Below are 25,518 nucleotides of genomic sequence, written 5' to 3'. Positions count from 1 at the left end.
AAATTGAAAATTCAATTTGAAACACTTAAAAACAATATCGCATAATTGAGAAACAGGAGTTTTTTTATACATCAAAGAATTTTTCATCAACAAAATCTCCTCACGAACGAAATTATTCGTTTTCTTATCAGAGGCATAACCATCATAACCGAATATTTTCCTGTGTTTGACTCCGATAGAGTCATATCCCCGAGAAGGATCTCCCGGAAGAAATCTTGTGTCTTGATTAAAAAACTTCTTTTTTCTGAATTTCAATATCTTGATGAATTTGCTACACTCGTTGGATAGAGCGGGAAAATTGAAAAAGGAAACAGAAAATTAAGAGTTTAATTACCTCCGTTGTAAGGATGAGATTCAAGGAGGAAATTAATTTACTTCCGCAAGTTTTAATTATTTTCTCCCTTACTCGGGGTACAGTAATCGAGACAGTTTTTCCCCCTCGGAGTCGTAGGTTCAACAGACCGGATACCTGATATATCTGCAGTGTTGGTGTGCATTTCTGCTGAAATGAAGAAACCGCTTGATTGTTTTTGCATTTTAATTATACAGGATTGAAAACCATCGGACTAAGGAATGAACATTTCTTGCAAATTCAACATTCTACGCCGAATACTGCATTAAATAGATAATAAAAGGTTTTCTATTTATGTATTGAGAATAGAAAGAACGAAAATTTTATCTTTTCAAAACATTCGCCATCAAGATTCGTACACTTTTGCATGTAATTCAAGCACCCTTCAAAAACTTTTTTCGGTCCCTAAACATTGATTGGTTGTTCTCAATTTACCAGAAACATGGTCATAAAGTGAGCTGAATTAATGGTCCTTTTAATTTTTATTCAGCCATAGTTTTCAAATTTTGCCTAATTTTGTTGTAATAAACACTCCACACTCAGATATAGAATATAGAACGGTTTCATAGCTCTACACTTTGCATTGGATTCCCATTCATTTTTTCAATGACTGGTAGCCAAGTGCTTTGTTCCACGAAAGTTCATTTCCTTCTTATTTTCATGTGTAAATTTCGACTAGGTATCCTTAGAAGAGGAAAATTCGGAATTTACTCGAGCGTGTCAGATTAATATAAGGGGAGACATCTTGGACCTTGTAGAGTACCTCTACCGGAAATTAGATCTGTATATAGGGGGAATTGTCTAGGACAGCCTGTCAGAGTAGTAAACAAAAACGATCATTGTACAAACTCGAGCGTGTTTAGAGTATATGTGCTTAATTACATGTTGAAAAGTATATATTCTCTTTCTCTTAAGCTGATGATTTAAGCCTGACAAAAATGTGTGGGAGGGCGCCAAACTTGCAAAAAAAAGGTCACGTGTCACCTACATTCTCTAGCGCGGTGGCTTTTTTCTTATTTTGAAACTAATGATTCAAGAATAACGGAAAAAATTTAATCTGACAGTTTCAGGTTGCCGAAGCAATAAAAATTGGGCATAAAGGTCACAAAAATCAGTTTTTTTGAATTACCTCCTCTCTTGGGCCTCAAATTGTTTTCGCATTCATTATAAAACTTGTAGACAATAACATCTTGAAAAAATTTTGTCGGAAGCAATTTTTTCTACGTTTGAACGTTTTTGAGATATAAGGCGATGAATGTACATTAGACTGAGTTTCTACATTGACCTTGGCTTTTCGCATTTGTGGCTTAGCTCCTCGCCCTTATCGCCGTCTAACTCGAAAGCGGTTGAGAGTATGTACAATTGCTTCAGACAAATAGAAAATAGACAATAGAATTTCATTATCTACAACTTTCATAATGAATACAGAAACGATTAGAGGTACAGGAAGGGAGATATAAAAAAAAATGCATTGTTGTCATCTTCAAACTGTCAGATTAAGAAAATCCCCCTTGATTAGTGTCAGATTAATGGGTCAACACGTCTGCAACACCGAGATTAACCATCTGTATGAAAACCTGACGCTTGAGTATGTACAAGAAACGATTTTTTTGCATTTTCAAAGGTCCGCTGTGACCTTGTGTCACGTCCGAATTGTCATACCTTGCTTGAAAACTAGCTTCCTTTGGTTCCAATTAACATATCCTCAAATTTTTTTTGACGATTTTTTTTACATTTTTGAGAACCTGCAGACGCTTTCCCCACGTCTGAAAGTGCATACTCATAGAACCTTTTTTTCTTTCTACCATCTAATCTTCAAAATCCACTGGGTCTTCAAGACGCTCGAGTAGATCCCGATTTAGCATCGTCGGCTCCCCAACTACCCCGGGTGTTTACATTTCACCATTAAAATAAGTTCTGTTCCTGAAAATATTAAGTTGCGTCCATACTCCTAGGACAGTTCATCTATTTGAGTAACTACGGTCAAAATGCTATGAAATTTCTTATACTCAAGTACCTATTGGACCGTGAAGGTCTTCATCAATATATATGAAGAATCCTGTACAGTGAAAATTGCGGTGTTCAATCGGTCAGAAAATGAAGAACATGACTTTCATATCCTGAATAATATTTCAGGAAAGGAACCAACCGGAAGGCTATCAAACGGGCAAACCAGAATCCCAGCAAAAAAGGACAGCCAGCGATCGGATCAGAGCCGAGTTGAATCAGCTGAGACAGCTGCAGGAAGTGTACAAAAAGAGGAACGCTGATAGGAAGACGACCACTTTGTACTACGGCGGATCCAATCAGGGGAAAAACTCGGGTGAGTAAGTTATTGTCCATTAATTGTTGGGACTGGAGAGGTCCATTAGGTGTTTCGATTCACTTCCTTTCAGGTTGCTGGAAAATCTTGACTCGGATGAAAGCGTCGGGTAGTGAATGGGACCGGTGAAGCCCATAATGCGGTGGCATTATTTCCTCATTTCGTGCATTTTGAGAGCGGCTTTCGAGCTCTAAAGTTGGATTAGTAGATTCCCAGGGGTTGAAGAGAAATTAATTTATTTTCATTGACAGTGGATGATCCTGAAAAGAATTTTTCACACTCCTCAAAAATTTAAGCGAATAATTTGCGTTCATGTAGGTAACAATATATAAAAAGAGGAAATGAAAAAACGATTTTGTATAAGTATAGATTTATTGAGTTAGTAGTCTACGAGGATATATTGAAAATTTCTTAGCCTACTATAAAACCGAACAAAATTTCAATGTCAAAATATTTTATTACTCAACATATTCTCCTCTTAATTGGATACATTTATTTCAGCGAACCTGCAACGTCTTTAGACCTCACAAAAACAATGTTTCTTATTGCTCTGCAAACCAGACCTCCACACCTTTTATTACCTCTTCGTCGGAAGAAAATTTACGACCTTTTAAACTTTTTTTCAGTTGAGGAAAGAGATGATAGTCGGATAGAGCCAAATCTAGTGAATAAGGGGGGTGTTCTAGTAATTCAAACCCTAAATCACGAATTTTTTGCATGGCAACATGCGATTTGTGTGCAGAGGCGTTGTCCTGCAAAAACAAAATACCTTTGGATAGCTTCCCGCGTCTTTTCTCTTCAATTTTTTCTCGTAGAGTGGTCAGTGATGTCGAATAGTAATCTCCGGTTATTGTTCTACCCTTATCCACAAAATCAATCATGATTACTCCATGGCAATCCCAAAAAACTGAAGCAAGATTTTTTGCAGCAGATTTTTGGACACGAAACTTCTTAGGTCTTGGAGAACCAGAGTGTCGCCATTCCATCGATTGTTGCTTTGTTTCTGGATCGTAGAAATGTACCCAAGTCTCATCCATAGTAACAATTCGGTTTAAGAAGTCTTCATTGTTTTCAAATCGAGCACAGATAGAACGCGATGCTTCTACCCTTGCACGATTCTGTTCAACATTCATACATTTGGGGATCCACTTTGCAGCAATGTCCAAATTGACGTGAACTATAGTATGATGAAAGCGTTCGTATGAAATATTCGGTGCTTCAGATAGCCGCTTCAGCCGAATTAGTCGGTCTGATAAAATCATGTCATGAACTGCATCGACTGACACAGAAACTGGCCTTACCGATCGATCATCATCTTCAATGGAAATTTTACCTCTTTTGAAGCTTGCAGTCCTCTTAACCCTTTTAAATACAGGTATTTAATGATGATGATACTCCAATTTTACGATTTTCACAATTTCGGTAGATATCTTCTTTCTTTAAATTTATTGCGTAACTCTGGTTTACTTTTTTGACCTCAAACTTCACACTGACACTTCTAATGAGTTATTGTTCGTTGCTATGGTAACGCAATATATTTTTTTATGCATGAAACTGGTCTAGGCGGTTTTCTTAGACGGAAAAAAACAATCAATTTTGCACAGCGAGATGCCTTTCAATATATCGAATACAGTTTTATTTGTAGCAAATCGGTGTACTCAAGGGAATCAGGGTTTTTTCACAGAGGCTTTTCCCCTGAGCTCTTGTATTATAAGCCGAATTATATGGTAACTCTATGCTGAAACTTATAGGTATTTGTCGACTGTCGATAGCTCTTGTCTATGACAATAAAGAACAGTTCTCTCTATAGGTTTTTACCTAAATGATGTTAAAAAATTGCTCACTTTCAGAAGAATCATGCCAACCTGAAAATAATAAACCAGCCAATAGACCAATTATTTTTCGAAATATATCCGTACAGCACCACGGAGTAATTCAGCTCTCTTTGCCTATTTATTTATATCGCAAAGCGAGGCACAAACGCATTAACCACTTAATTCGATTAAGCCCAAATGGGATTGAAGCGAGCCCTTGCTATTTTTCGCACAGCTCTAATTAAAAATCGTTGCGCTTTCATGCCGTTTTTCTAGATGGACTCGTGATTCCACGCTATCAGAATGATGGACAGAATGTGGCCTTCCTCCCAACCCTTTACAAACAATTCCATTATTTATGGTAAGCTTCCGATGGTGGATTGATTGGTTTTGGGGTTGGGGGGCCTCCTCTGTTCAGTTGTTGGAAAGGGTGATTTGGGATAAGGGAGATGATTCGATTCTTTTCGCCCTTCCAGCGAGTTTCAGTCAATATTGAGAACAAAGCTATACAAAAGTTGGTTTACCCTAATCAGAGTAAATCATTTCACGAAAAATTGCCAATGTAAAATATGTTGGCGGTGTGTAAACAGATGAATTATGGAGTATACCATAGCTCAGTACACTGAATCAAACAGTAAAAGCGATTGTCGAAGGTTGTGCTTCGATGTTTTCCTATTTTACCTACCCTTTATTCATGTCGAGTGGAACTATGCGGACATCCAACTAATGGTGGTAACTTTGAAAATTATTCTTTGGATAATCACAAAAATACAGGCATCCTAAGTTGCCATTAATTTTGATTCCCATTAAAAAGAATTCTAGTGTAATCTAGACAATGCAGCAGCGTAAGCGTAATACTTTTCATATCAGTGTTGATATGACTTTGTGTAAGTCTTTTAATTCATGTACATTGGATATTTTCGACGTACATATAATGTAAAACGCTACGTTCCTAATATATTATTATGTCAGTCGAAATACATAATCTTGACACAGGAACAGTCCCTAAAATCAGGATGACATACTGTTTATACGAACTCTCATTCAGTCCCAGTTTCCGACTTTTCCTGATTTATGTTTGCAAAGTTGAAATAATGAGATTCTCATGAAAATTCGGAGCGTGGAATACGGGTTTTCAGAACCTGGAAGGAATCCAATTTCAGGGAGTAATTACTTTCGTACGTGCTGCCCTGTGAAGATGTACTAATATCCTGAGTCACGTCATATTAACGTCAGGATACCTAATGACGTGGATGCGCCATAAGGAGCTAGGAAGTGAAGAAATCCTTCTTATTTGGGGCAATAAACTGGATTTAAGTCCACCTCTATACACAAGATTTCAAAGATTAGTTTTTCTGTTAGTATATAGGACACAATTTTGTAACGTGGTTTCCTCGGAGAAACTTATCTCCCAGTCATTCTTTTCACTAGGAAGAATAGCAAACCTACCAGAGTAGCTGCTAGTCGGAGACAGAGTTCGCTGTTATCTAGGGTGGTAGCGATAACGAAGTAGTCAAAATTAAATTATGTAACAGTTTATTCACACCTTCGGAAAATGATTATATAAACAATAGAAATATGTGTAGGTATGAAATATGAGCGAATCGATCAGCAAACATACATTCTGGAAATTCGATCCGATCACGAGCACTTTATACAACAACCAGGGCGGATCTACTCGAGACTTTTATTCACTACCCCAAGGGCTTACGCTCCATGACTGATAGCGAAGAAAAGGTCTATTTTGAGCGCAACTACGGGATTTCACTGACGACGAGCGGTATCTCTTATTCTCTACACCAAGGGCTTACGCTCCATGACTGATAGAAAAGAAGAGATTTCTATTTCAACACTTATGATGCGGGAACGCGAACAGGGGGTTGACGGGACTTCCTCTTCACTACCCCAAGGGCTTACGCTCCATGACTGATAGCGAAGGAAAAGTCAGACTCGCGAAACAGGGTAAAGTACGGTGAAAGATAGCTAAAGAGAAAGCGATACAGAACAGCAGTGTCAAAGAAATAACCGGTATAGGTCTAATAAACAAACTGAACGGTATAGACGGGGACCTACCTCCTTTACTTCAAAGCACTCGCGGAAAGCGAAAATAAAAATTAATTTCAAAAGCACTAAACCTCGCAAAACAAAATTTACTAGGAAGTGAAGAAATCCTTTTCATTTGGGGCAATAAACTGGATTTAAGTCCACCTTTATACACAAGATTTCAAAGATTAGTTTTTCTGGTAGTATATAGGACTCATCCAAATGAATTATTGCCTATAGATATGCCAAGGTCGCCAAGCTACTATCATCAAGTAGAAAGCGAAAACGAAGAACAAATTTTGAAAAAAGTGTTGGCACTATTTAGAAAATCAACTATTATAGAACCTACGTTCGGCAATAATAAGTGACAGTACGTGTAGATTTCAAATAATGCAGCAATTGATTCGACTAGTGAATTATACGATGAATCTAGAGTATAATTCCACATTATACAAGAATGAAGAAAGTAAACGAAAATCGATGAATGCGAGCGTTTTCTCCAAGGTCAAATCGTATCAGGTATATATCGAGAGCTTTAATGAACTTTATAAGAAGTGAAAAATGAACATAACATATGTATCCTGAAGTCTCGCATGACTGCCGATTTCTTAAGACAGCCGGTTTATATGACAAAATAACCTATATCTTCTCATATCATTTCTTCTTGTTTCAGGGACGGACTTGGAAAGTTCCAACAACGAAGAATATCAAGAACTCATGGAGAGGCTAAGGCTGGCTGATTTTTTATACACAGAATACTCTTTGGAAGAGGTGATATACCAACTCGCTAAAGTGATTTTCACTCAAAGTCTCACCGCTGGCAGTGCCGATGCTCAAAATGCATTGACGAAATTCATCAACTTCCTAGAAAAGGAAGCCGAAGAAGCTAGGATATCCAGGGCATTGGAGAAGAAAGTTTTAGGTAAAAGAAATATACAAAATTATATCTTCAATAGATCATAATCAGATTAATTAAGATGCATTTGGGTATGAGTATGACTAGATATGAGGATGTCAATTCATTAATGATTTCCTCATGTTCTTGACAGCTTCAACCCTTATAAAACAATATATTTTCCTTTTACCTTACGTTCTCATTGTAACCAGAGAACTATAGTCACCCTGGATAGCACGAGCAGGGTAATCAACGGGAGAATTACAAAAATACAGTCCACTTGTTTCCAACATACAACTATGACACAAAAGGGACAGAGGACCGCAGCATGGGGATTAGAATTGTTACGAAGGTCCAACCGTATGGACTTTTTTCCAGTATAATAACGAAACGTGCACAATGAAGAGCATCAATTGATGGGTTTTGTCACGGATCTGGACAGTGAAGAGTTTAATTCGTTATTTCGAGCTTTTGTCATTGCTGGACCTGAAGAGTTCGTTTCGTGGAAGCTGCAGCTTTGGAAAGAGGAATTATTTACACTGATGGTTCCTCAGAGGGATCAAAAGGATGTTTAGCCTCATTATAAAACTTGCATCTTTGGTTATATGACTTAAGCAGCAGATATTTTCAGGATTATTTTTCACACATAAGTGCTATATGAAGTTATCGATCTGTTTCATTCGAGGTTTGTTCATCTTCGCCTATTTTTCAGATGTTCTCATTGCTGCTTTGTCCGATACCTTCAACGAACATCCAGAATTACTCAACATGAGACGAGAGATGTTACAGAACAATGACCAAATCGCGGGTCAGCAGGTTCTGAGGCAGTTACTCGAATTTCCATTGGAAGAGAGGAACGAGTTGCCCAGGGCAACCCATTTGGATTTTCAGAAGGGAAAGAACATTGAGCAAGACGTCGATTCTCAGATTAAGGACCAAAAGATGTTACTACATAATTTGCCCTACGCAATAGGAAGGAAATGAATAAAGAACTGAAATCAAAATATTTTATGCTGATACGTAAATAAATATAGTATAAATATACATAAATACAATTTAAAATACAATTCGAAGATGGGTATCTATAAAATGAACAATCGTCATAAATGAAATAATAAGTTTATACATTACTGAAGCTCACTTTAATCAACGAAACGTGATTGTAATTGTAAGCTAATTTATTAATGATGCAATTCGGATTCCGGGAAGTATAATCAGTTATCAAAATAGGAAAATTGAATGCTTCAGAATGTATATAAAATCATTTCATTTCAATCACAAGCATATATAAAACCATGAAACTATTGTTCAGTTTATATTGATAATATTCATAGTCTGGAAACAGAACTCTTGAGTAATTGTAGGCAGTCCAATAATACCAATACAATATAAATTAATAATTGTCATGACACGATATCCCACTAGATCCTACATTGAAAACTTGTAGGGGAAACATACCTCGATAGAAAATTCTTCGAAACATTTCAACTTGCCTTTCATTTATCTAAGCAAATTCTTAAAATGATTAAAATTTTTTTGAAAACAAGAATTACAAAATGTAAATCTTATATAGATGATCATATTATGTTATTATATTATATGTAAATATATTATCAAAGTTGTATATTATGAATCAAATAAAAAATATCAATCAAAGAGTTTGGGTAAATTTCGTTGTCACACAATATATATGTTACCTTCTTCATATTTTTTCAACGGCGCATCATTATAATGCGCCGTTTTCGAGTAATTCGATGTTCGAAAATAAAAAATATCTGTGATATTCGGAGAATTGGGTAATTTGGCAGAATGCACCTCTGTTTAAAAGATCCAGAGATGTGTAGTGTCACAGCCTTCTAAAGGACTATAGACTGCTGTGGTAGTGCATGAGTAACAGATTTAGCTAGTTTTATTCTGAAGGGAATTTTGTTTCTCCAGGGGTGGCATTAGCTCATTATGAAAACTTAACATGTCTGATATATCTTTTTATCAGGGCGGAATCAGAAAAATTTATATAAAAAAGGCGTTTCTTTTAACCTCAAGAATCTACTCTTAAAATATTTTTACGAGTCAGAGACTCATCCTGTATACAGGGTGTATTTTGAGCTAAAGAATAAGGTAGAGAAGTCATCAAAATAAGTCATTTCACCAGAAATTTTCTATATAAAATATTCAAGACGGCTGAGCTGCAACCCCCAGAAGTTTGATGAAACATATAGCTGGACAATATATATGAATGGTTCAGTACTTCCGAGTCTATCTGATCAGTCGCAACAGGTCAGTTGAAAAATTTGTTGTATAGTACGACTTAGGGGGAAAAGGTGTAAAAAATTGGGACAGTTTATTGAAGTGTTTATGTTAATAAAGTGCGGTTATTGGAGGGTTCGAATAAGAAGACTGTGGCAGAGACAACTGTTTGTCTCTGACTGTGGTGTCACTTTGTCCTAAGTATTTTTCTGTCAGTTGGTATCGAAATGAGCCATTTCATAAAATCTTATAAGTTACTAATTTTTTTTTTTTTTACCGTCATTTTGTAAGTTTTTTATAGGCGATTTTGGGTGAAACGTGCAATTTTGACTAGTTTAACCTTCTGTTGAAAAATTCCTCACCTTTAAATACAGCCTGTACATTAGAAAAATAAGCATCATCTCGCCATTTGGTGATCGAAGTAGTATTTATAAAACAATAAATGAGTTACCGCAATTTCGTTGGCAATAAACATGGGATACTACACATCTGAAAGATGTTATATCTTTCAGAAATATTTTCCATTTTTAAGTACGTAACTACAAAAAAAAGACGCAAGAAAATTCGAGGCATACTATTATTTTTAAATTGATCAAATATTAGTGAGGAGGGTCGAACTTACTTTCGAGACTAGGATTTTTCGAATTTCTGGTATGTAATTGTCATAATGAAGAAAAAAGGACCATTTTTCAATAGTCTCAGTATTTATTACATAAAAACTTGTATTCACTATTCAACCTAGATTTTTCTCAATATTTCAAGTAAGAAAAAATTATATACATCATCTTTATTGTAAATGATAGTTAATAAATTACAAATGGTACCACTATTACAAGAAATAAATAGGAGAAACACAGCTACATCGGAATAGCGCAATAGTAGAAAGAAAATCTCAGCCTCGACTCCATGTACATCTACGAGGTGTATGTAATAGTAGAAATGGAACGTATGAAGAAGTAATTCTAATACTCTCAACATTCACGATGCACGATTGCGCATATTTAGCTAGTAGCACATTGAACCCTTTGACCTGGGCCTCCCATTTCGTCGTCATCATCATAAGCATTCTTTTGTGACCTACGCCTTGCTTCCTGCTCAGGATCGAAGGGTAAGAGTGTCACTTCTTCAGCTTGATCTGGTATCATTATTTCAGGCCTAGGAGGAAGGGCCTGCTCGAGGGTGGGAATGATTTCTGGTGGTAAGGAATCAGGGAAATTGACCCAAAATTGCACAATGAGACGGCCGGCTTCAAATGGATTTTTATATTGGGGCATACCCTCGTTCATGATGCATTTGACGTCTCCATGCTTGATCACCTCACCAGGCAATGACGTTATCACTAGGTCACGATCATCCAATGTTTTGATAACCTAAACGACAGAAAAGACAAAGTTAATTTCTCAAGTAACCATCAAAGTATCTATCAAAACTTACCTTTTGGAACCCGCACAAGGCTTCAACAAGCAGAATTTCTAGCCTTAAAATCAGATCACTGCCAGATCTCTTGAATACAGGGTGTTCCCTCTCATCCAAAACAATAATAATATCTCCGGGTTCTAACTCGGGTTCCTGATCTCCTTCCCCATTAAAAACTATCTTCTGACCATCCACCATACCTTTATCGATATTTACTTCCAGAATTTTCCTATCTCTGACCACTTTCTTGCCTTGACATTGTTTACAGCGGTCCTTAGGGTTAATTCTTTCGCCCTGTCCACGACATTCAGAACAGACTGTTTGGATCTGTTGAATCATGCCTAAGCAAAAAAATTTTGGAATTAATCACCCCAATTCAAATTTTTCTTAAGAAATTCAAATGTTAATTTACCTGGACGAAGCTGCTGGATTTGGATCTGCATGCCCTGACCTTGGCAAGTTGGGCACTGTTCAACAGATCCCCTTTTACCTCCTCTGCCTTCACATTTATCACAAATAACATTCTTCTGTAAAGCTAATTTCCTAACAGCACCTTTGTAAAGTTCCTCAAGGGTAACACTAAGCTGATGTACAACATCCTTTCCTCTCCGCTCTCTCCTTCGGCCTCTGCCACCACCACCTCCAAAGAACATGTCGAACAAGTCCATGGGGCTTGAGAACCCTCCACCACCACCTCCCTCTTTGAGAGCTTGTTCACCTCCTTGATCATATATACGTTTTTTCTCGGGATCTGATAGTACTTCGTAGGCTTGCGATATTTGTTTGAAACGTTCACCCTCGTTTGGGTTCTTGTCTGGATGATATTTCAAAGCAAGCTTGCGATAAGCCTTCTTTAAATCGTCCTGACTACAGCCAGGTTTCACGCCGAGGATATCATAAAATTTTGTCTCCTTTACCATTATGAACGGTCTGAAAATATGACAAAGAAATTCGATCACAAGTCAAACGAAAGCGAATTAAAACTCACCCTTGAGATTTTCAATCAATATTTGTATAATTCCTTGTCAAAATCAGACACAACTTCGATCGTTCCGATGAAGGTATGCACAAAACTAAAACGAGGTTCTCGATTCACTCGTAAATCACACGATCAAAGGCTTTCTAGAAATTCAAGGAAGCGATTGCAATACAAACGAATATAGCCTAGCAGAAATTTCTGGAAAGTTCGTTTCCGCTGATCGCTAATCCCCACTTTTATTGGGAAACTGATGGGGTGGACTGAAATAAAACATTCGAACAAAACGTGTGAAAAAGAGAAAGACTGAGTTAGATGAATTTATTACGTGCTGTGAAAAACATTCGATCTAGAGTTCTGGAATAAAAGATAATTTCATGGTGTTCCTGATACGGATGAAGTTAGGTACCAAACAAAAAACTTTGGACAAGGTGAATAATTTAGGTCATTCACTTAAATAGGAAAAGAAAAGAGGTATTCTAATAATTCTTCAGAATTATTATATATTATTTATAAAACACCAAAACAGTAATCCAAATATAAGTAGGTTAAGTCATTTCACATGAAGTAACTCGTTACGATTAGATGAGAATTTATCAAGTTATATAATAACGATATCTCATCTAGTGTTGAACTTTTTATGAAGTTGATTCCATCTCCACAATATAATAAAAAGAGAAATTTATATATAAAATTTCTTTTGAGTTGAGACAATTCATTATTCTTGTAGGAAGAAAACACTTCCGGACATAAATTGTATAATTTTATTATATAATAATAGAAAATTTGAGAAACTGTACAGATCTACTTATGCCTAAAAATCAAAGAAATATCGTAAAATTAGCACCAGGGCCTTTATGTAAAAAAATAAGAGGAAACATCAGATATCCTTAAAATCAGCCTAAAAAGTCACCGACTAGATCTATAAATACATCATAACCTACACGAGCACAATGCCCTTCTATAGTGAATGTATACTTATTGAAACTTCCATCCATTCCAATAGCCACAACGGAATTGTTGGAACCAAATGCGCAAACACAGGGGCATTCTGGTGGAAGTTGAAATGTTGCAAAAGATTTCAATGGACCACCAAACTTGCCAAGAAACGTACCAAATAGCATTTGTTTATTCAGTTTTACGTCATTTATGGCAAATATATGTACAGTTCCTTTATCACTCGAGCAGCAGAGAAATTCAGAAGCGTGATCGAAACATAAAGAGTAGATTTGGGCTGCTTCACATCCTCTTCTCAATTCTAAGAGCTGTTGAGTGGTAGTAGTGTCCCATATTCTAATTATGGTACCCTGATCAGATGTAGTTGCAACTTTTGTTCCCTCTTGATTCAGGCATATGCAAGATAGTTCATTTGTATGACATTCTATAGACGCTGGAGTTGAAGACTGAGCTAATTCAGTATTTGTTATGTCGACAATTTGCAAAGCTCCAATTCTACATCCAGGAAATACTATAATTTCTCTTTCACCACCCCTTGCTGACGGTGTAATTTCTAAGAGACCTCTTGAGTTGTCCCTCAAGTCCATAGTTACTAATGTCTTCATCTCAGGAAATGAATATACAAACAGTTGCTTGGACAGCGATACTGCAATTTTATTACGTTTCATACGAACAGCTCGGATTGACGAAGCAAATTTTATCCTCAAGACGAATTTATGTGTTTTAGCGTCGTATACCATGAGATGACTGTCCGGAAATTTAGTGTAATGTCCCCCAGCAACCATACACAAGAAGTTACCCCTATAAGCCATTTCACACATTGAAATGCTTCCAATTTGTGACTTGTCTATATTATCTTTTTCACAAAGAGGTTCGACATTGTATATCCTAACGCCATGTTCCATGCTGCACGAAAAGAGGCCATGATCTTGATTGAATCGCAGACTTAATATTTTTCTATCCATTGTTATTGTAAATCTAAAATGAAACTTATACAATGATAAATAAAGAAAAGTTTTCTGGAAAGCTTACTTATTAGACGAGTATCACAAATGCTTCTTGTTGTAGGGGAATCAGTTCAGTCTATTGAATACAATGAAATTTTATAATACATACATATTTACAGGTTTTTTCATAGACAAAAACTATGGGTTTTTTATAAGAAAGAAATGGAGTGCGTGCTTGTTTAGGTTGTGAATGTTGACGCATGACAAAAAAATGCTTCTCTTCTCCTTCTTTTCAAGAAAAAATTTTCTGCTGTGATATGATACTTTTTTCAGATTTTGCCTTCGCTTTTATTTTCATGCAGTTAAATTTAGAGTTTTCACATAAATTATGTATTTGCTCAAGTATATATCTTAAAAAACCAAAAAATATAGACAGCATAGACTTATTATATATATTCATCGGTTTAAAAACGTGCGACGACGTTGTCCGATGCCTCGATTGTAGATTCCATTGTATGTAGAATAGACTTATTATACATTATATATTTTTATATGTAAATACATTATTTCTGTATGATAGCTATGGTAGGTCCATATGACCAAGACATAAAACCAAGATTAACTCTTTGATATGACATATGACAGTGACAATTTGTGACATTTAATTTAAGGTTAGATAATTGTCAAAAAATCTCATAACCTCACTCCTCAAGTTCCTGATAAATTCCAAACGAAATTCTATCTAGAGCTAACAATGGAAATCGATCAAGAATTGGCAAAAACTCTATTCGAAGAAGGAGGTGTTTTCATTTTTCTTGACGTACCTAAAGAAACAGAATTTGGAATAGATTTCCAATTGTGGAATACAAATGAAAATTTTAGGGGTATTAAAATGATCCCCCCTGGTTTACACTACATATTTTACAGCTCTGTAAGTCGTACAGGAGATGTAGCTCCGAGATCTGGTTTCTTCTACAACTTTCGTAAAGGAGAAGTGGTAGTTAGAAAATGGGATGCAAAGGAAGAAGATTTGAGTGACTACAAAGCAACAGAAGAAGAAATAGCAAGTTTTAGGCGTAATATCAGAACCATGGATAATTTCCTTGCATGTTATCCCTTTGACATTTACGCAAAATGGGTTTCACTCACAGAAAATATCTCAGGTAGTTATATAATATATATATATATATATAATAAGGAAGTGCAGTGAAAGTTTTCATATCATATATCTGAATTCCAGACAAACAAATTACTAAACTTATACCTTTATCTGGAATTGTGAGATCAGCCCTTGAATTGCAAGGATGTTCAGATGCTGATAGACCCAGACAAGAAAATACAAGTCCTGTTGAAGTGAAGAAGAGAAAAAGATCATCCACGAGTTGTGTGGATGATACAGAAGATTCTTTATTGCCTAAAATGAAAATCAAGGGTGGTACAGAGTTGAGATTCACAGATTTTCCTGAAAAACATTATCCTGAAGGATCTACACCATCAGATATAACACAGCATTCCTTAGATTCTTCCTATATTTTAGAGTGTATGATATGTAAATATGAACCGTAAGTGAATACAAAATCATCAATATAGTACAATATTTATACCATGAAACAAATTGAAAGAAAGAGGCATCCTGAATGCATTACTTAAAGTCAACCCACCTTCAAAAAAAATTCAAATGTATGGTCTTTTTATTTATATAAGCGAATTAAGTTCTATTGGGAGCTTTTGTCAATAAGTCCATTGACAATGGAATTATTATTATTTTATACATACCTTGCATGTATAATAAAAGACTATTAGAATTGAATGCTTAAATCGTCTAGTAACTGTTATTTAAAGAATTTTATTTTTCTTTCAGGCCCAGTGATATAGTTGGAGAGTTAGAATTCTGTTTCATATGTTTCTTAGTTGGCCATAGCTTGGAAGCTTTTGAACAATGGAGAAAATTGATACATCTATTCTGTTCTTGCGAATCCGCTATAACAAAATATAGAAGAATATATCATATGCTATTGAATGTTTTGAAACTGCACATATCAGAAATTCCTGAAGAGTTTCTTGCTGACATTGTGTCAAATAACAATTTCTTTTATCTCGAAATGAGAGAATTATTCAGAAATATTGGCAATTCTAATGCAGATGGAGAGTTGAAGAGTAGGGCAAATAGGTTCAAGGAGTTTCTAACAGAAAAGTTCTCTTGGAATTTTGAACATTTAGATTCTGAGGATGAAGAAGATGCACCTGTTATTGTTAGCATTGATGGATACTGAAGTTTGAAAGCATTACAAATGTATCTGCAGCTGCATGATGGTTATGAAATGCATGTGTTGAAATTTTGACTTTGTAGAGGATACATTCAAGATTGAAAGAGACTTTCCAAGTGGAAAACCTATTGAGAGAAACATAAACATGTACATACTTTGTTTTATATCATTAAATAAATCCAAATTGGTGAAAGAAAGCTTTGAATTAATTTTACCATATTCCATTTTGAAAAAAATCTGTGTGAATAGTGATCTAACCTGTAACATAATTACATATGGCTTTGAGTAAATATAAACTACTTTCATTACAATGGATATATATAAACATTTTCACTTCAGAATATTTTGTACCCTTCACTGTTGTTAATGTACCTATACAATTTCTTGAAGAATTTTGGTAGATACGTTATGACTAAAAATTCGGATAATCTTTTTTTTCCTCTAATATAATTGCCAATCAGGTCTAATCACTCGAAAATCTCTTCATTTCCATGAAAATACAGAGAGATTTTCATTACACGATCTTCTTCTTCTTCTTTGTTTCCCAAGCTGTCACGTTGGGAAACCTTGGGCTCGTCCATTGGACATGCACCCAGTATCATTCATTACACGATGTTACACAATGATTACATAGAAATTTAATTCATAGACAAATTGTGTAATTTTCATTACACAAAAATTTGTTTTCATGAATTCATAGAATTTTTCATTACATTTACATTTTTCATCACCCATCATTATCGATAGACCACCATTATATGCCATATGGTATAGATTCCTGGAAAGTCACCAACTAACTTTTTATTTCCGCCTGCAGAGACCGCCACGTTCGAAACTCACTCAGTTTTGCGTAATCTGTAATGCATCATGGATCCTACTGCAATGATTTCTGGGAGTGTTAGTTTGATGGTTTCCATATTTTAGTGTATGTTTTGCGCGCTGTTGATCATAACGTATGAGAGTTGTATGATAATTTATTAAGTGTTTTAGTGATTTAGACTGTTTACATTGCAATTTTCCGTGGATGATAGTGAAATATGCCGGAAAAATATAAGTTTACAATGACTACAACTTGAATTCTTATTGAGTTGAGCAGGTGTTAGAGTTTGGTTAACTAAGCTACCTCAGTTTCAAAACAATTACTTTTTTACATTAAATTAGGAAGATATTGTGATGATAATTTTTAATTATCGCCTATTCCTCGAAAATAACGAAACGACATGCAGGTAATAATTGTGTATATAATAATGTTGAATATTATTTACAGCTGTCATAGAAACGTCTGGTCCAAATTTTATGACTGTTGTAAAGTATCCTTTTACTTTCACCTTTAATATTAGCTTTCATTTTGTGTTTCACCACAACTATGATCATGCTATTGCTTTCAGTGATTTATTGGAGGTATTTAAATGCGTGTTTGTTTGTTATAGGATTATTGGGAGCTAAGAGCGGGCTCACTAGGACAGCCGGTGATATGCTGTCACGATGGCAGGAAAGCCTGAGCTATCAGCATCAGCTGGTGTACAAAATGTTGTAGTATATGTATCGAATGATAATTTTGCTCAGGCTTATGCTGTCGGTCAACAGAATGTGCCCCAAGGAAATCATCCTTCCATCCAGAATGGAATTTATCCAAACCCACCACATTCCATGGCCCCCGTGGTTGGACCTACAAAGTGCTGTAGTCAAACGGGTAAACCAAACACATTGAAGCCACCTGATTATGCTACCGGTCAAGTTATAAATGGATCTGAGCACCAACAACAGGGTTATTACACAGAAGTTTTATCGCAAAATGGTTTTTCACAGCCTATCATCAATAATGTGAATTATGCAAATAATGCTATTATCAACCAAGTAAAAAACTATAATTCTGGAAGTAGTGATGTGTTGTCAGGTGATCGACAAACTGGCCCCGGAAGGCCAGAGTGTGATAGAGAAGCTCCTTATGTGGATTCTAGTTATATTACTGTAATAGGGGGTGAATGCCCTTCTCAAAGTGTTCGGTGTGATTCAGTACGGTCTGATGCTGCGGAATCTAGTTGTAGTTCGAGTTCCACCGATGAGGGAATTGTTATGGTGCAAAATCCTGCCCCAGAGATGGTTGTTTATGATTCGAGTGTCAGTGTTAGACCTGGTGGTGTAGTGCTTGCAGTGGGACCTTCGTCAGTTCAACAACAAACTGCTAGTCCTTTAGTTGGTACATCCTTTCATAATCACCAGAGTACTTTTGTAACGGTTCCTTTTGGATGGAAGAGACTTTTAAATAATGGAAATATCATCTATATAAGGTAGGCTTCGGTTTGTCCTGTTTCCATTCGCTGTAGTGCTATATTCTATATGCATGGCATGTTCTCTTCTTAGCTATTGTAATATTCTTTGTTTTTAATACAATAAAGTGAGAAGTATTTTGAATAATCTCTTCATTTCTTTTTATTAGATGAATGTTTCAGTGTGTATTAAGTAATGCTTGTTTAATTGGAATGTTTACTCATTTTATGCCTGCACTATTGTGGTATATTTCAATGCTTTTTTCAATAAAGAGTTAATCTGTTTTAAAGCTTATCTGAAATACTAATTCATAAGTTGCTTCCATATCGAATAAGTATATGTACATTTATTCACCATTGATGGAAATATTTTATATGAATCTGTTGATGGCATTATTTTTTATGAGTCTGTTTTTAATTGTAAGGATGCATGAAGATGAATGACAGTTCCATAAAAAATCATTGTGCTAGAAAATGAAATAACTGGAAAATATGGATAGCTTTTCAGGTATAAGAAATACACCCGGAACTCGACCCGGAATTACATATTGAACAGTAAGAAAGAACTGGAGATTTTATGTTACCTAAAACTTTATTTTCGAACGAGTTTTTCAGAAAAGTAGTTGTCTAGAATGGGCTTTTAGACATGTTTTTTACTTATTTTTTACCCTCTCTAAACCCTATTCAACTGGACAGAAATCTCCATGTCACAATCTAGAATTTATAGCCTTCAAACCTTTTTCAAATTGCCGGTCACAATTCAAGTGAGGTAATAGCAATTCTTATCTACAGCTTACCCACAATAGGAGCCTTTCTGTACGGCGGTCGTCTCATAATTACCGACACCGATGGTACCATACAATTGGTAGGAGTCAATAGATACCATTTGACATGATACCTTTTTCTTGAATACCCTCGCTACGGTTATTTGACGAATTTATGGCGTTTTTGACATTTCGACTGCTTTCGCATTTCCACAACGTTCACCTTTCGATCTTTAAAATACATTGAAGGACAATGAGCAGCTGATGATGATGGTATATTCTTTGAAATTTAAAGAATTCAAGACGAGTGTGTAACGATCAGGAATATTCCGAATCGTGTTGGAAGTTTTTCCTCTTCATTTCATTAGATTGAATGATGAACCCGATGGTGAGCCTTGGCAAGAAGGTACGAGAAAATTATGGATCCCTCCCCAAAAAATTCGACATTTTCACATTAAGTTACATCATATTAGGCCAGAAACATAGAAATTATAACTGACTTAACTTGGGTTAGTATATCTAGGTTAGTATAGCCAGAAAGCAGAAAGGTTAGGTTAGATAAGGTTGAGTTAGGTATGATCATAGAGCTATAAACATTAGGCATTTCAGATTGACTTCACTTGACGTTTGACATTTATAATCATAAAACTTTGAATTGTACCTGTCAATATTATAGATAATAGTCAGTTTTCTAGCTTACCGGACTTTCATATCACCTCTGAGGGATAAATAATATTCACTGAAGGACATTTTCTTGGAAATTTGATAAGGATTTATAAAAATTACCCTAAATCAGAAAAACATTTAAATATGAAACTAACCAATACTTGTGCGCCTCTCAACCATCCTGTCAAAGTCAGCTGCTTTGAGTTTGAAATATTAGAATAATAGAATATGGAAAATTTTAACTAATTCATTATTTTGAATGATAAACTTCCAGAAGGGAGCAAAAGTCGAGTGTAGCTTCCTATCGCTGTTGAACTACTTTGAACCGATTCTGCAGAGTTCTGAGTGCGAATCAAAACAAAGCTATAATAAACACTACTAGTGAGCCCGTAGATCTACCTTTATTGGTAGATTTAGTTTTCCGGGCTAATACGCTACGCCGTGGCTCCGACCTTCGGCCCTCGCCGTTCGTCTCTAATATAGCTCGAGCCTTCGGCCCTCGCGTTTCCCTTCGAAAATAGCTCGGGACTTTGGCCCTCGCGGTTTTTCTCGGAAATGACTAGGGCCTTCGGCCTTAACGGTTCGTCTCGAACATGGCTCGGGCTTTCGGCTCTCGCGGTTTGCCTAGTTGGACTATTAACCCCGTAGATCTACCTTATTGGTAGATTTACTTTCGGCCCTCGCGGTTTGCCTCGAATATGGCTCGGGCCTTCGGCTCTCGCGGTTTGTCTCGAACATGGCTCGGGACTTTGGCCCTCGAGGTTTGCCTCGAACATTGCTCGGGCCTTCTGCCCTCGCTGTTCGCCTAGTTGGACTAGCAAGCCCGTAGATCTACCTTTAGTGGTAGATTTACCTTTTTGGGCTGATAGGCCTCGGTCGTAGCTTCGTGCCTTCGGCCCTCGCGATTCGCCTCGAATACCATGTACGGGCCTTTGGCCCCCGCGGTTTGTCTCGAATATTGCTCGGGCCTTCGGCCCTCGCGGTCCGCCTCGAATATGGCTCGGGCTTTGGGCTCTCGGGCTTTGGGCTCTCGCGGTTTGCCTCGAACATGGTACGGGCCTTTGGCCCTCGCGGTTTGTCTCGAATATTGCTCGGGCCTTCGGCCCTCACGGTCCGCCTCGAATATGGCTCGGGCCTTGGGCTCTCGCGGTTTGTCTCGAACATGGCTCAGGACTTTGGCCCTCGAGGTTTGCCTCGAACATTGCTCGGGCCTTCTGCCCTCGCTGTTCGCCTAGTTGGACTAGCAAGCCCGTAGATCTACCTTTATTGGTAGATTTACCTTTTCGGGCTGATTGGCCTCGGTCGTAGCTTCGTGCCTTCGGCCCTCGCGATTCGCCTCGAACATGGTACGGGTCTTTGGCCCTCGCGGTTTGTTTCGAATATTGCTCCGTCCTTCGGCCCTCGCGGTCCGCCTCGAATATGGCTCGGGCCTTGGTCTCTCGCGGTTTGCCTCGAACATGGTACGGGCCTTTGGCCCTCGCTGTTTGTCTCGAATATTGCTCGGGCCTTCGGCCCTCGCGGTCCGCCTCGAATATGGCTCGGGCCTTGGGCTCTCGCGGTTTGCTTCGAACATGGCTCGGGACTTTGGCCCTCGAGGTTTGCCTCGAACATTGCTCGGGCCTTCTGCTCTCGCTGTTCGCCTAGTTGGACTAGCAAGCCCGTAGATCTACCTTTATTGGTAGATTTATCTTTTCGGGCTGATAGGCCTCGGTCGTAGCTTCGTGCCTTCGGCCCTCGCGGTTCGCCTCGAATATGGTTCGGGCCTTTGGCCCTCGCGGTTTGTCTCGAACATAGCTCGGGCCTTCGGCCCTCGCGGTTCGCCTCGAATATGGCTTTTTCTCGATAACTACTGAAAATTACTCTCGAACCACCAGAACTAAGGAAAATTTCACCTCATCTGGCAACATCGGACTTGGGTAGTTTTTTACGAAGTCTCAAACTCAAGATCGATCCCCCTCACCCCCGACCGGCGTTCGTGTCTAGTAAGATGCGTGTGTGATTCGCAGCCGGACAGGTCACGAATTCGCCCCTCTGTTACAACCCCTATTAATGAATGCATTCCGCTGAAAAACATGTAGACCGCGGCGTCGCCGTTCCTTATCGCCGCTAGACGGCCAATAAAACAACTTATTACCGGCGTCGTCGTCCGCTCTACCTTGTCGGTTCCGCTCTTATCGGCGGACCGGTAAAGGGGTCCATCCAGCGTTGCCAGATTTCATCACCACCTCAGGATAAATCAGCTGCGGTTCTATGGCGAATTTAACAAGATCTTATTTTTCTGATTACTGAAATAGATCCTGATACGACCCTAGACCGTTTGTTAGCTGAATTATCGCAAAGCAGGGGGAAAAAACTTATCTTCTGGTTCTGCCATGTGGTTTTGTTGAGGTTGGCTCGTTCGATATTTTTACGTGGTAATTAAAATGGAAATTGCCGAATTGTTGTCAATATTTTTTAGTAACTTACACGATTTTATGAAATGGCTCATTTCGATACCAACTGACAGAAGAGTAAGTGTAAAAAATAGATAATACTTCAACATCTCACCAATAAAATTCGTCTAAATCAGTCACGAATTTTTTCACAATGGGTACACAATCTTCTTGTTCGAACATCCCAACAATCGTAAAAAGGAATGAAATGGGAGAACATCATATAGCACTTTTTCAACATAACTAACATAAGCACTTTTAAGAAACTGCCTCGATTTTCTAAATTTTTTTTCACCCTAAATTGCACGATACAACAATTATGATTCTCTTAAAGGTGACCAGATGCATCTAATCCGATGAACTTGGTACTGAACCATTCATTGTCTAGCCATATATTCATGTTTGGTTTCGTTTTTGTGATGCTTGAGTCATCCTTCACAGTCCCGAACTTGAAATTCAATGAAATTTTGTCGAACTTCTGTAGCTCAGCCATCTTGGATATTTTATATAGACAATTCTTGGTTGAACGACTTCTTTTAATGAGTTCTACCTTCTGTCAAAAAAAGCCTCACCTTTGAAATTCCATGATACTTATAAATCAGAAGAGAAGCTCACATCACAACAGGATTTTACCCCGCGGTTTATCCTGAATAATACGTAGGTTGCCAGATTTTCGCAATCATCACTGAAAATGGGAAAGAAATTCACCGATGAAATTGAGAATGGCATCAGTTTCAAAATGCAGAAAACTTGAAGGGCTGATCGCAGAGACGTAAACAACCCACTTGGCAACCTTGGATTTCTCCCTCGGTGACGGCGGTGATTCATCGGCGGTTGGACATGCGATATTTGTAAAACTGGAAATTAATGCATCGTAAAAGGGGGTGGGGTACCCCCGTATGTCAAGGGGGTGCCGGCGAATTTATACGGAATGGCAGGTAAACTGTTCTGCCCGAGTGAGCCGTGAATACGGGTGGCGTTCATTAGCATACGGAACGAAATGATAGGGTCGCCTAGGACTCCGTGTTATTTGATAAGGATAATTAATAATGAACAGGGATATTTATTGCGTCGCGTTGTTTTTGTTGCGATTACGGATGTTTGCTTGAAATTCGCGAAAACCGTTCGTTTTTAAGGGCACGGGGAGGTTATGAGTAAGCCTAAATGACCAGGGTTGATATTCACCCCGTAAACTATTGAAGCCGCCTTGAAATTTGAGGGATTTTTCTAGCTACAATTTTTATCCTACGAAAAATGTTTCGCCTCTCAATTTCTTCTTTCACCAAACTCAAATGTGAAGAAATAGGGAATACTCCTTCGGACGAAAATGATGTATTTTTTATGAAATATCTTTGAAACATCACATTTTGAAATAACCATTTCAACCGTTTCTCAAAAAAATTATTTTAAGCACTTAAAAATGAGTTAAAGCGTTTTGTGAGAATTGCACAAGCTGGCAACATCGACTGAAATATGCCTTGATAATAAAGGACAACAAATGCATTATCTTTATGAGATAGACAAAGATGGCTGTCTATGAAGTCTGCGACGAACGAGTAAGGTCGTAAAATTTGATGGGATTTTTATGGCCGGTTGCAGTTGAAGCTCGCCAGTAAGTACGCGCCTGTAGATCAACAAGCTGATCGGACATTGTTCTTTTCATTGTCTTGTATGCGCTGTTGCCAAATCGTAAACTCCGCACAAAGCGATTTAAATTTTAAAACCCCATATTTGAAGGATGATTTTGAATAGTTTCCGCGGTGAATTTGAAAAAATCATGAATGAAACTCATAATTATTCAGTTTAAACTTGCATATGCAGTGATAACCCAAATTGAGGAGAGTTCCCCATTGCACAATTTCTATATTCATCAACATATTGAAGTCATTTTTGTCGTAGCACAGGCTAACTATATATCATAGTAATTGTATTTCACTCCCAAGAGCTGTTAGCAGCGGTTCAGTCCGTAATTATGTGGTCGTATTATATTATACCCTATCTTTTATTCATAACCAGAGAGGAGCAGTTTGTAGACAACACTTTCGCTCAGCACCGATGAACTGCGTTCCACTAGTCTCGTTAAGGGGGCTCACGTGTACCATCCGATCTAGAGGCCGTAAATCTTGTCGTAATGCTGGTGAAATGAGCTGTCCGTACGTTGATCTTGTTTGACGTAATTAGATCGCCTATTCGGGGACATTCTTCGTCCACTACGTCGTACGTCCCGTACGTATCACGAGAGGCTTCAAGGAAGAATTTCTAACCAGATGTCTTATTCTGGAAAAACGTACGATTTATCGACCGAATATCGATGTCAATTAGCTGTGCGTTTCCGTAATCCACCGTAGGAATGATTCGAAGACCCGTAGAGCGATTGTGACCCGGCACATACTAGCAGTATGTTTGTAATTGCTTGAAATGAAAATGGCAAAGCTTGGCTCCTTGTACATATTTACTTCAATCAGTTAGCAACAAGACTTTTAAAAATTGTTCATTATACAGGCTTTTTTTGACAGACGGTAGAACTCATCAAAATAAGTCGTTTAACCAAAAATTGTCTATTTAAAATATTCAAGATGGCTGAGATACAACCCCTAGAAGTTCGACAAAATTTCATTGAATTTCAAGTACGCGACTGTGGAAGGTGACTCCGGCATCGCAAAAACGAAACAAAACATATGGCAGGAGAATGAATGGTTCAGTACCAAGTTCATCGGATTAGATGCATCAGGTCACTTTTGAGAGAATCATAATTGTTGTATCGTGCAATTCAGGGTGAAAGAAAAAGTAGAAAATCGAAGCAGTTTCTCGAAAGTGCTTATGTTAGTTTTGTTGAAAATGTGTTACGATGTTTCCCCATTTTTACGACGATTGTTGGAATGTTCGAACAAGAAGATTGTGATACCCATTGTGGAAAAAATCGCGAATAATTTAGACTTTTTAGAATTTTATTGTTGATTATTTTGAAGTATTATTCTATTTTTTACACTTGTGTCCTAAGTCTCTTCAGTCAGTTGGTATCGAAATGAGTCATTTCATAAAATCGTGTAAGTTACTAAAAAATAAACAATTCGGAAATCCTAAGTTTCCATTTTCATTACCACGTAAATATCGAACGAGCCAATATCCTAAACGAAACCACATGGTCG

The 25,518-nt window shown here is 37.4% G+C and overlaps 5 protein-coding genes across 8 annotated transcripts in view; 3 read left to right on the top strand and 2 right to left on the bottom strand.

The window, feature by feature from the left end:
* LOC123319349 overlaps nt 1-9,086 on the top strand; it is a 78,760-nt gene extending 69,674 nt beyond the window's left edge. For both annotated transcript variants that reach the window (XM_044906265.1, XM_044906264.1), the window contains 3 exons: nt 2,489-2,675; nt 7,206-7,454; nt 8,140-9,086. In XM_044906265.1, coding sequence (XP_044762200.1) covers nt 2,489-2,675; nt 7,206-7,454; nt 8,140-8,411 — 708 coding nt within the window. In that variant the 3' untranslated portion in view covers nt 8,412-9,086. The remainder of the gene's footprint in view (nt 1-2,488; nt 2,676-7,205; nt 7,455-8,139) is intronic.
* Nucleotides 9,087-10,446: 1,360 nt separating this feature from the next.
* Nucleotides 10,447-12,306, bottom strand: LOC123318888 (dnaJ homolog subfamily A member 1). The gene is made up of 4 exons (XM_044905661.1): nt 12,079-12,306; nt 11,503-12,020; nt 11,109-11,431; nt 10,447-11,044 (listed from the first exon to the last, which is right to left on the bottom strand). Exons 2-4 carry the CDS (start codon nt 12,008-12,010, stop codon nt 10,676-10,678), a joined length of 1,200 nt encoding a protein of 399 aa, XP_044761596.1. The 5' UTR covers nt 12,011-12,020; nt 12,079-12,306; the 3' UTR covers nt 10,447-10,675.
* A 510-nt stretch (nt 12,307-12,816) lies between these two features.
* On the bottom strand, nt 12,817-14,232 carry LOC123318890 (WD repeat domain phosphoinositide-interacting protein 4-like). 2 transcript variants are annotated; one of them, XM_044905664.1, is made up of 2 exons: nt 14,056-14,232; nt 12,817-14,012 (listed from the first exon to the last, which is right to left on the bottom strand). In XM_044905664.1, the coding sequence occupies exon 2, from the start codon at nt 13,986-13,988 to the stop codon at nt 12,963-12,965; it is 1,026 nt and encodes a 341-aa protein (XP_044761599.1). In that variant the 5' UTR covers nt 13,989-14,012; nt 14,056-14,232; the 3' UTR covers nt 12,817-12,962. The 2 variants fall into 2 exon arrangements, with proteins under 2 accessions (XP_044761599.1, XP_044761598.1); XM_044905663.1 differs by having other exon boundaries at nt 12,817-14,001; nt 14,056-14,230.
* A 407-nt stretch (nt 14,233-14,639) lies between these two features.
* On the top strand, nt 14,640-16,434 carry LOC123318889 (protein AAR2 homolog). Its single transcript, XM_044905662.1, has 3 exons — nt 14,640-15,133; nt 15,211-15,532; nt 15,832-16,434. The coding sequence occupies exons 1-3, from the start codon at nt 14,725-14,727 to the stop codon at nt 16,241-16,243; spliced, it is 1,143 nt and encodes a 380-aa protein (XP_044761597.1). The 5' UTR covers nt 14,640-14,724; the 3' UTR covers nt 16,244-16,434.
* Nucleotides 16,435-17,064: 630 nt separating this feature from the next.
* LOC123318887 (methyl-CpG-binding domain protein 5-like) overlaps nt 17,065-25,518 on the top strand; it is a 171,688-nt gene continuing 163,234 nt past the window's right edge. Inside the window, exons 1-2 of one of the 2 annotated variants that reach the window (XM_044905659.1) lie at nt 17,065-17,463; nt 17,668-18,528. In XM_044905659.1, coding sequence (XP_044761594.1) covers nt 17,723-18,528 — 806 coding nt within the window. In that variant the 5' untranslated portion in view covers nt 17,065-17,463; nt 17,668-17,722. The remainder of the gene's footprint in view (nt 17,464-17,667; nt 18,529-25,518) is intronic. The other variant, XM_044905657.1, reaches the window with a different exon arrangement.

This window comes from Coccinella septempunctata, chromosome 8 (genome assembly GCF_907165205.1).
Source record: "Coccinella septempunctata chromosome 8, icCocSept1.1, whole genome shotgun sequence".
In the NCBI taxonomy this organism is placed as follows: Eukaryota; Metazoa; Arthropoda; class Insecta; order Coleoptera; family Coccinellidae; genus Coccinella; species Coccinella septempunctata.
The sequence above is the reverse complement of the archived record's forward strand: the minus strand, read 5'-3'. Positions and strand labels throughout refer to the sequence as shown.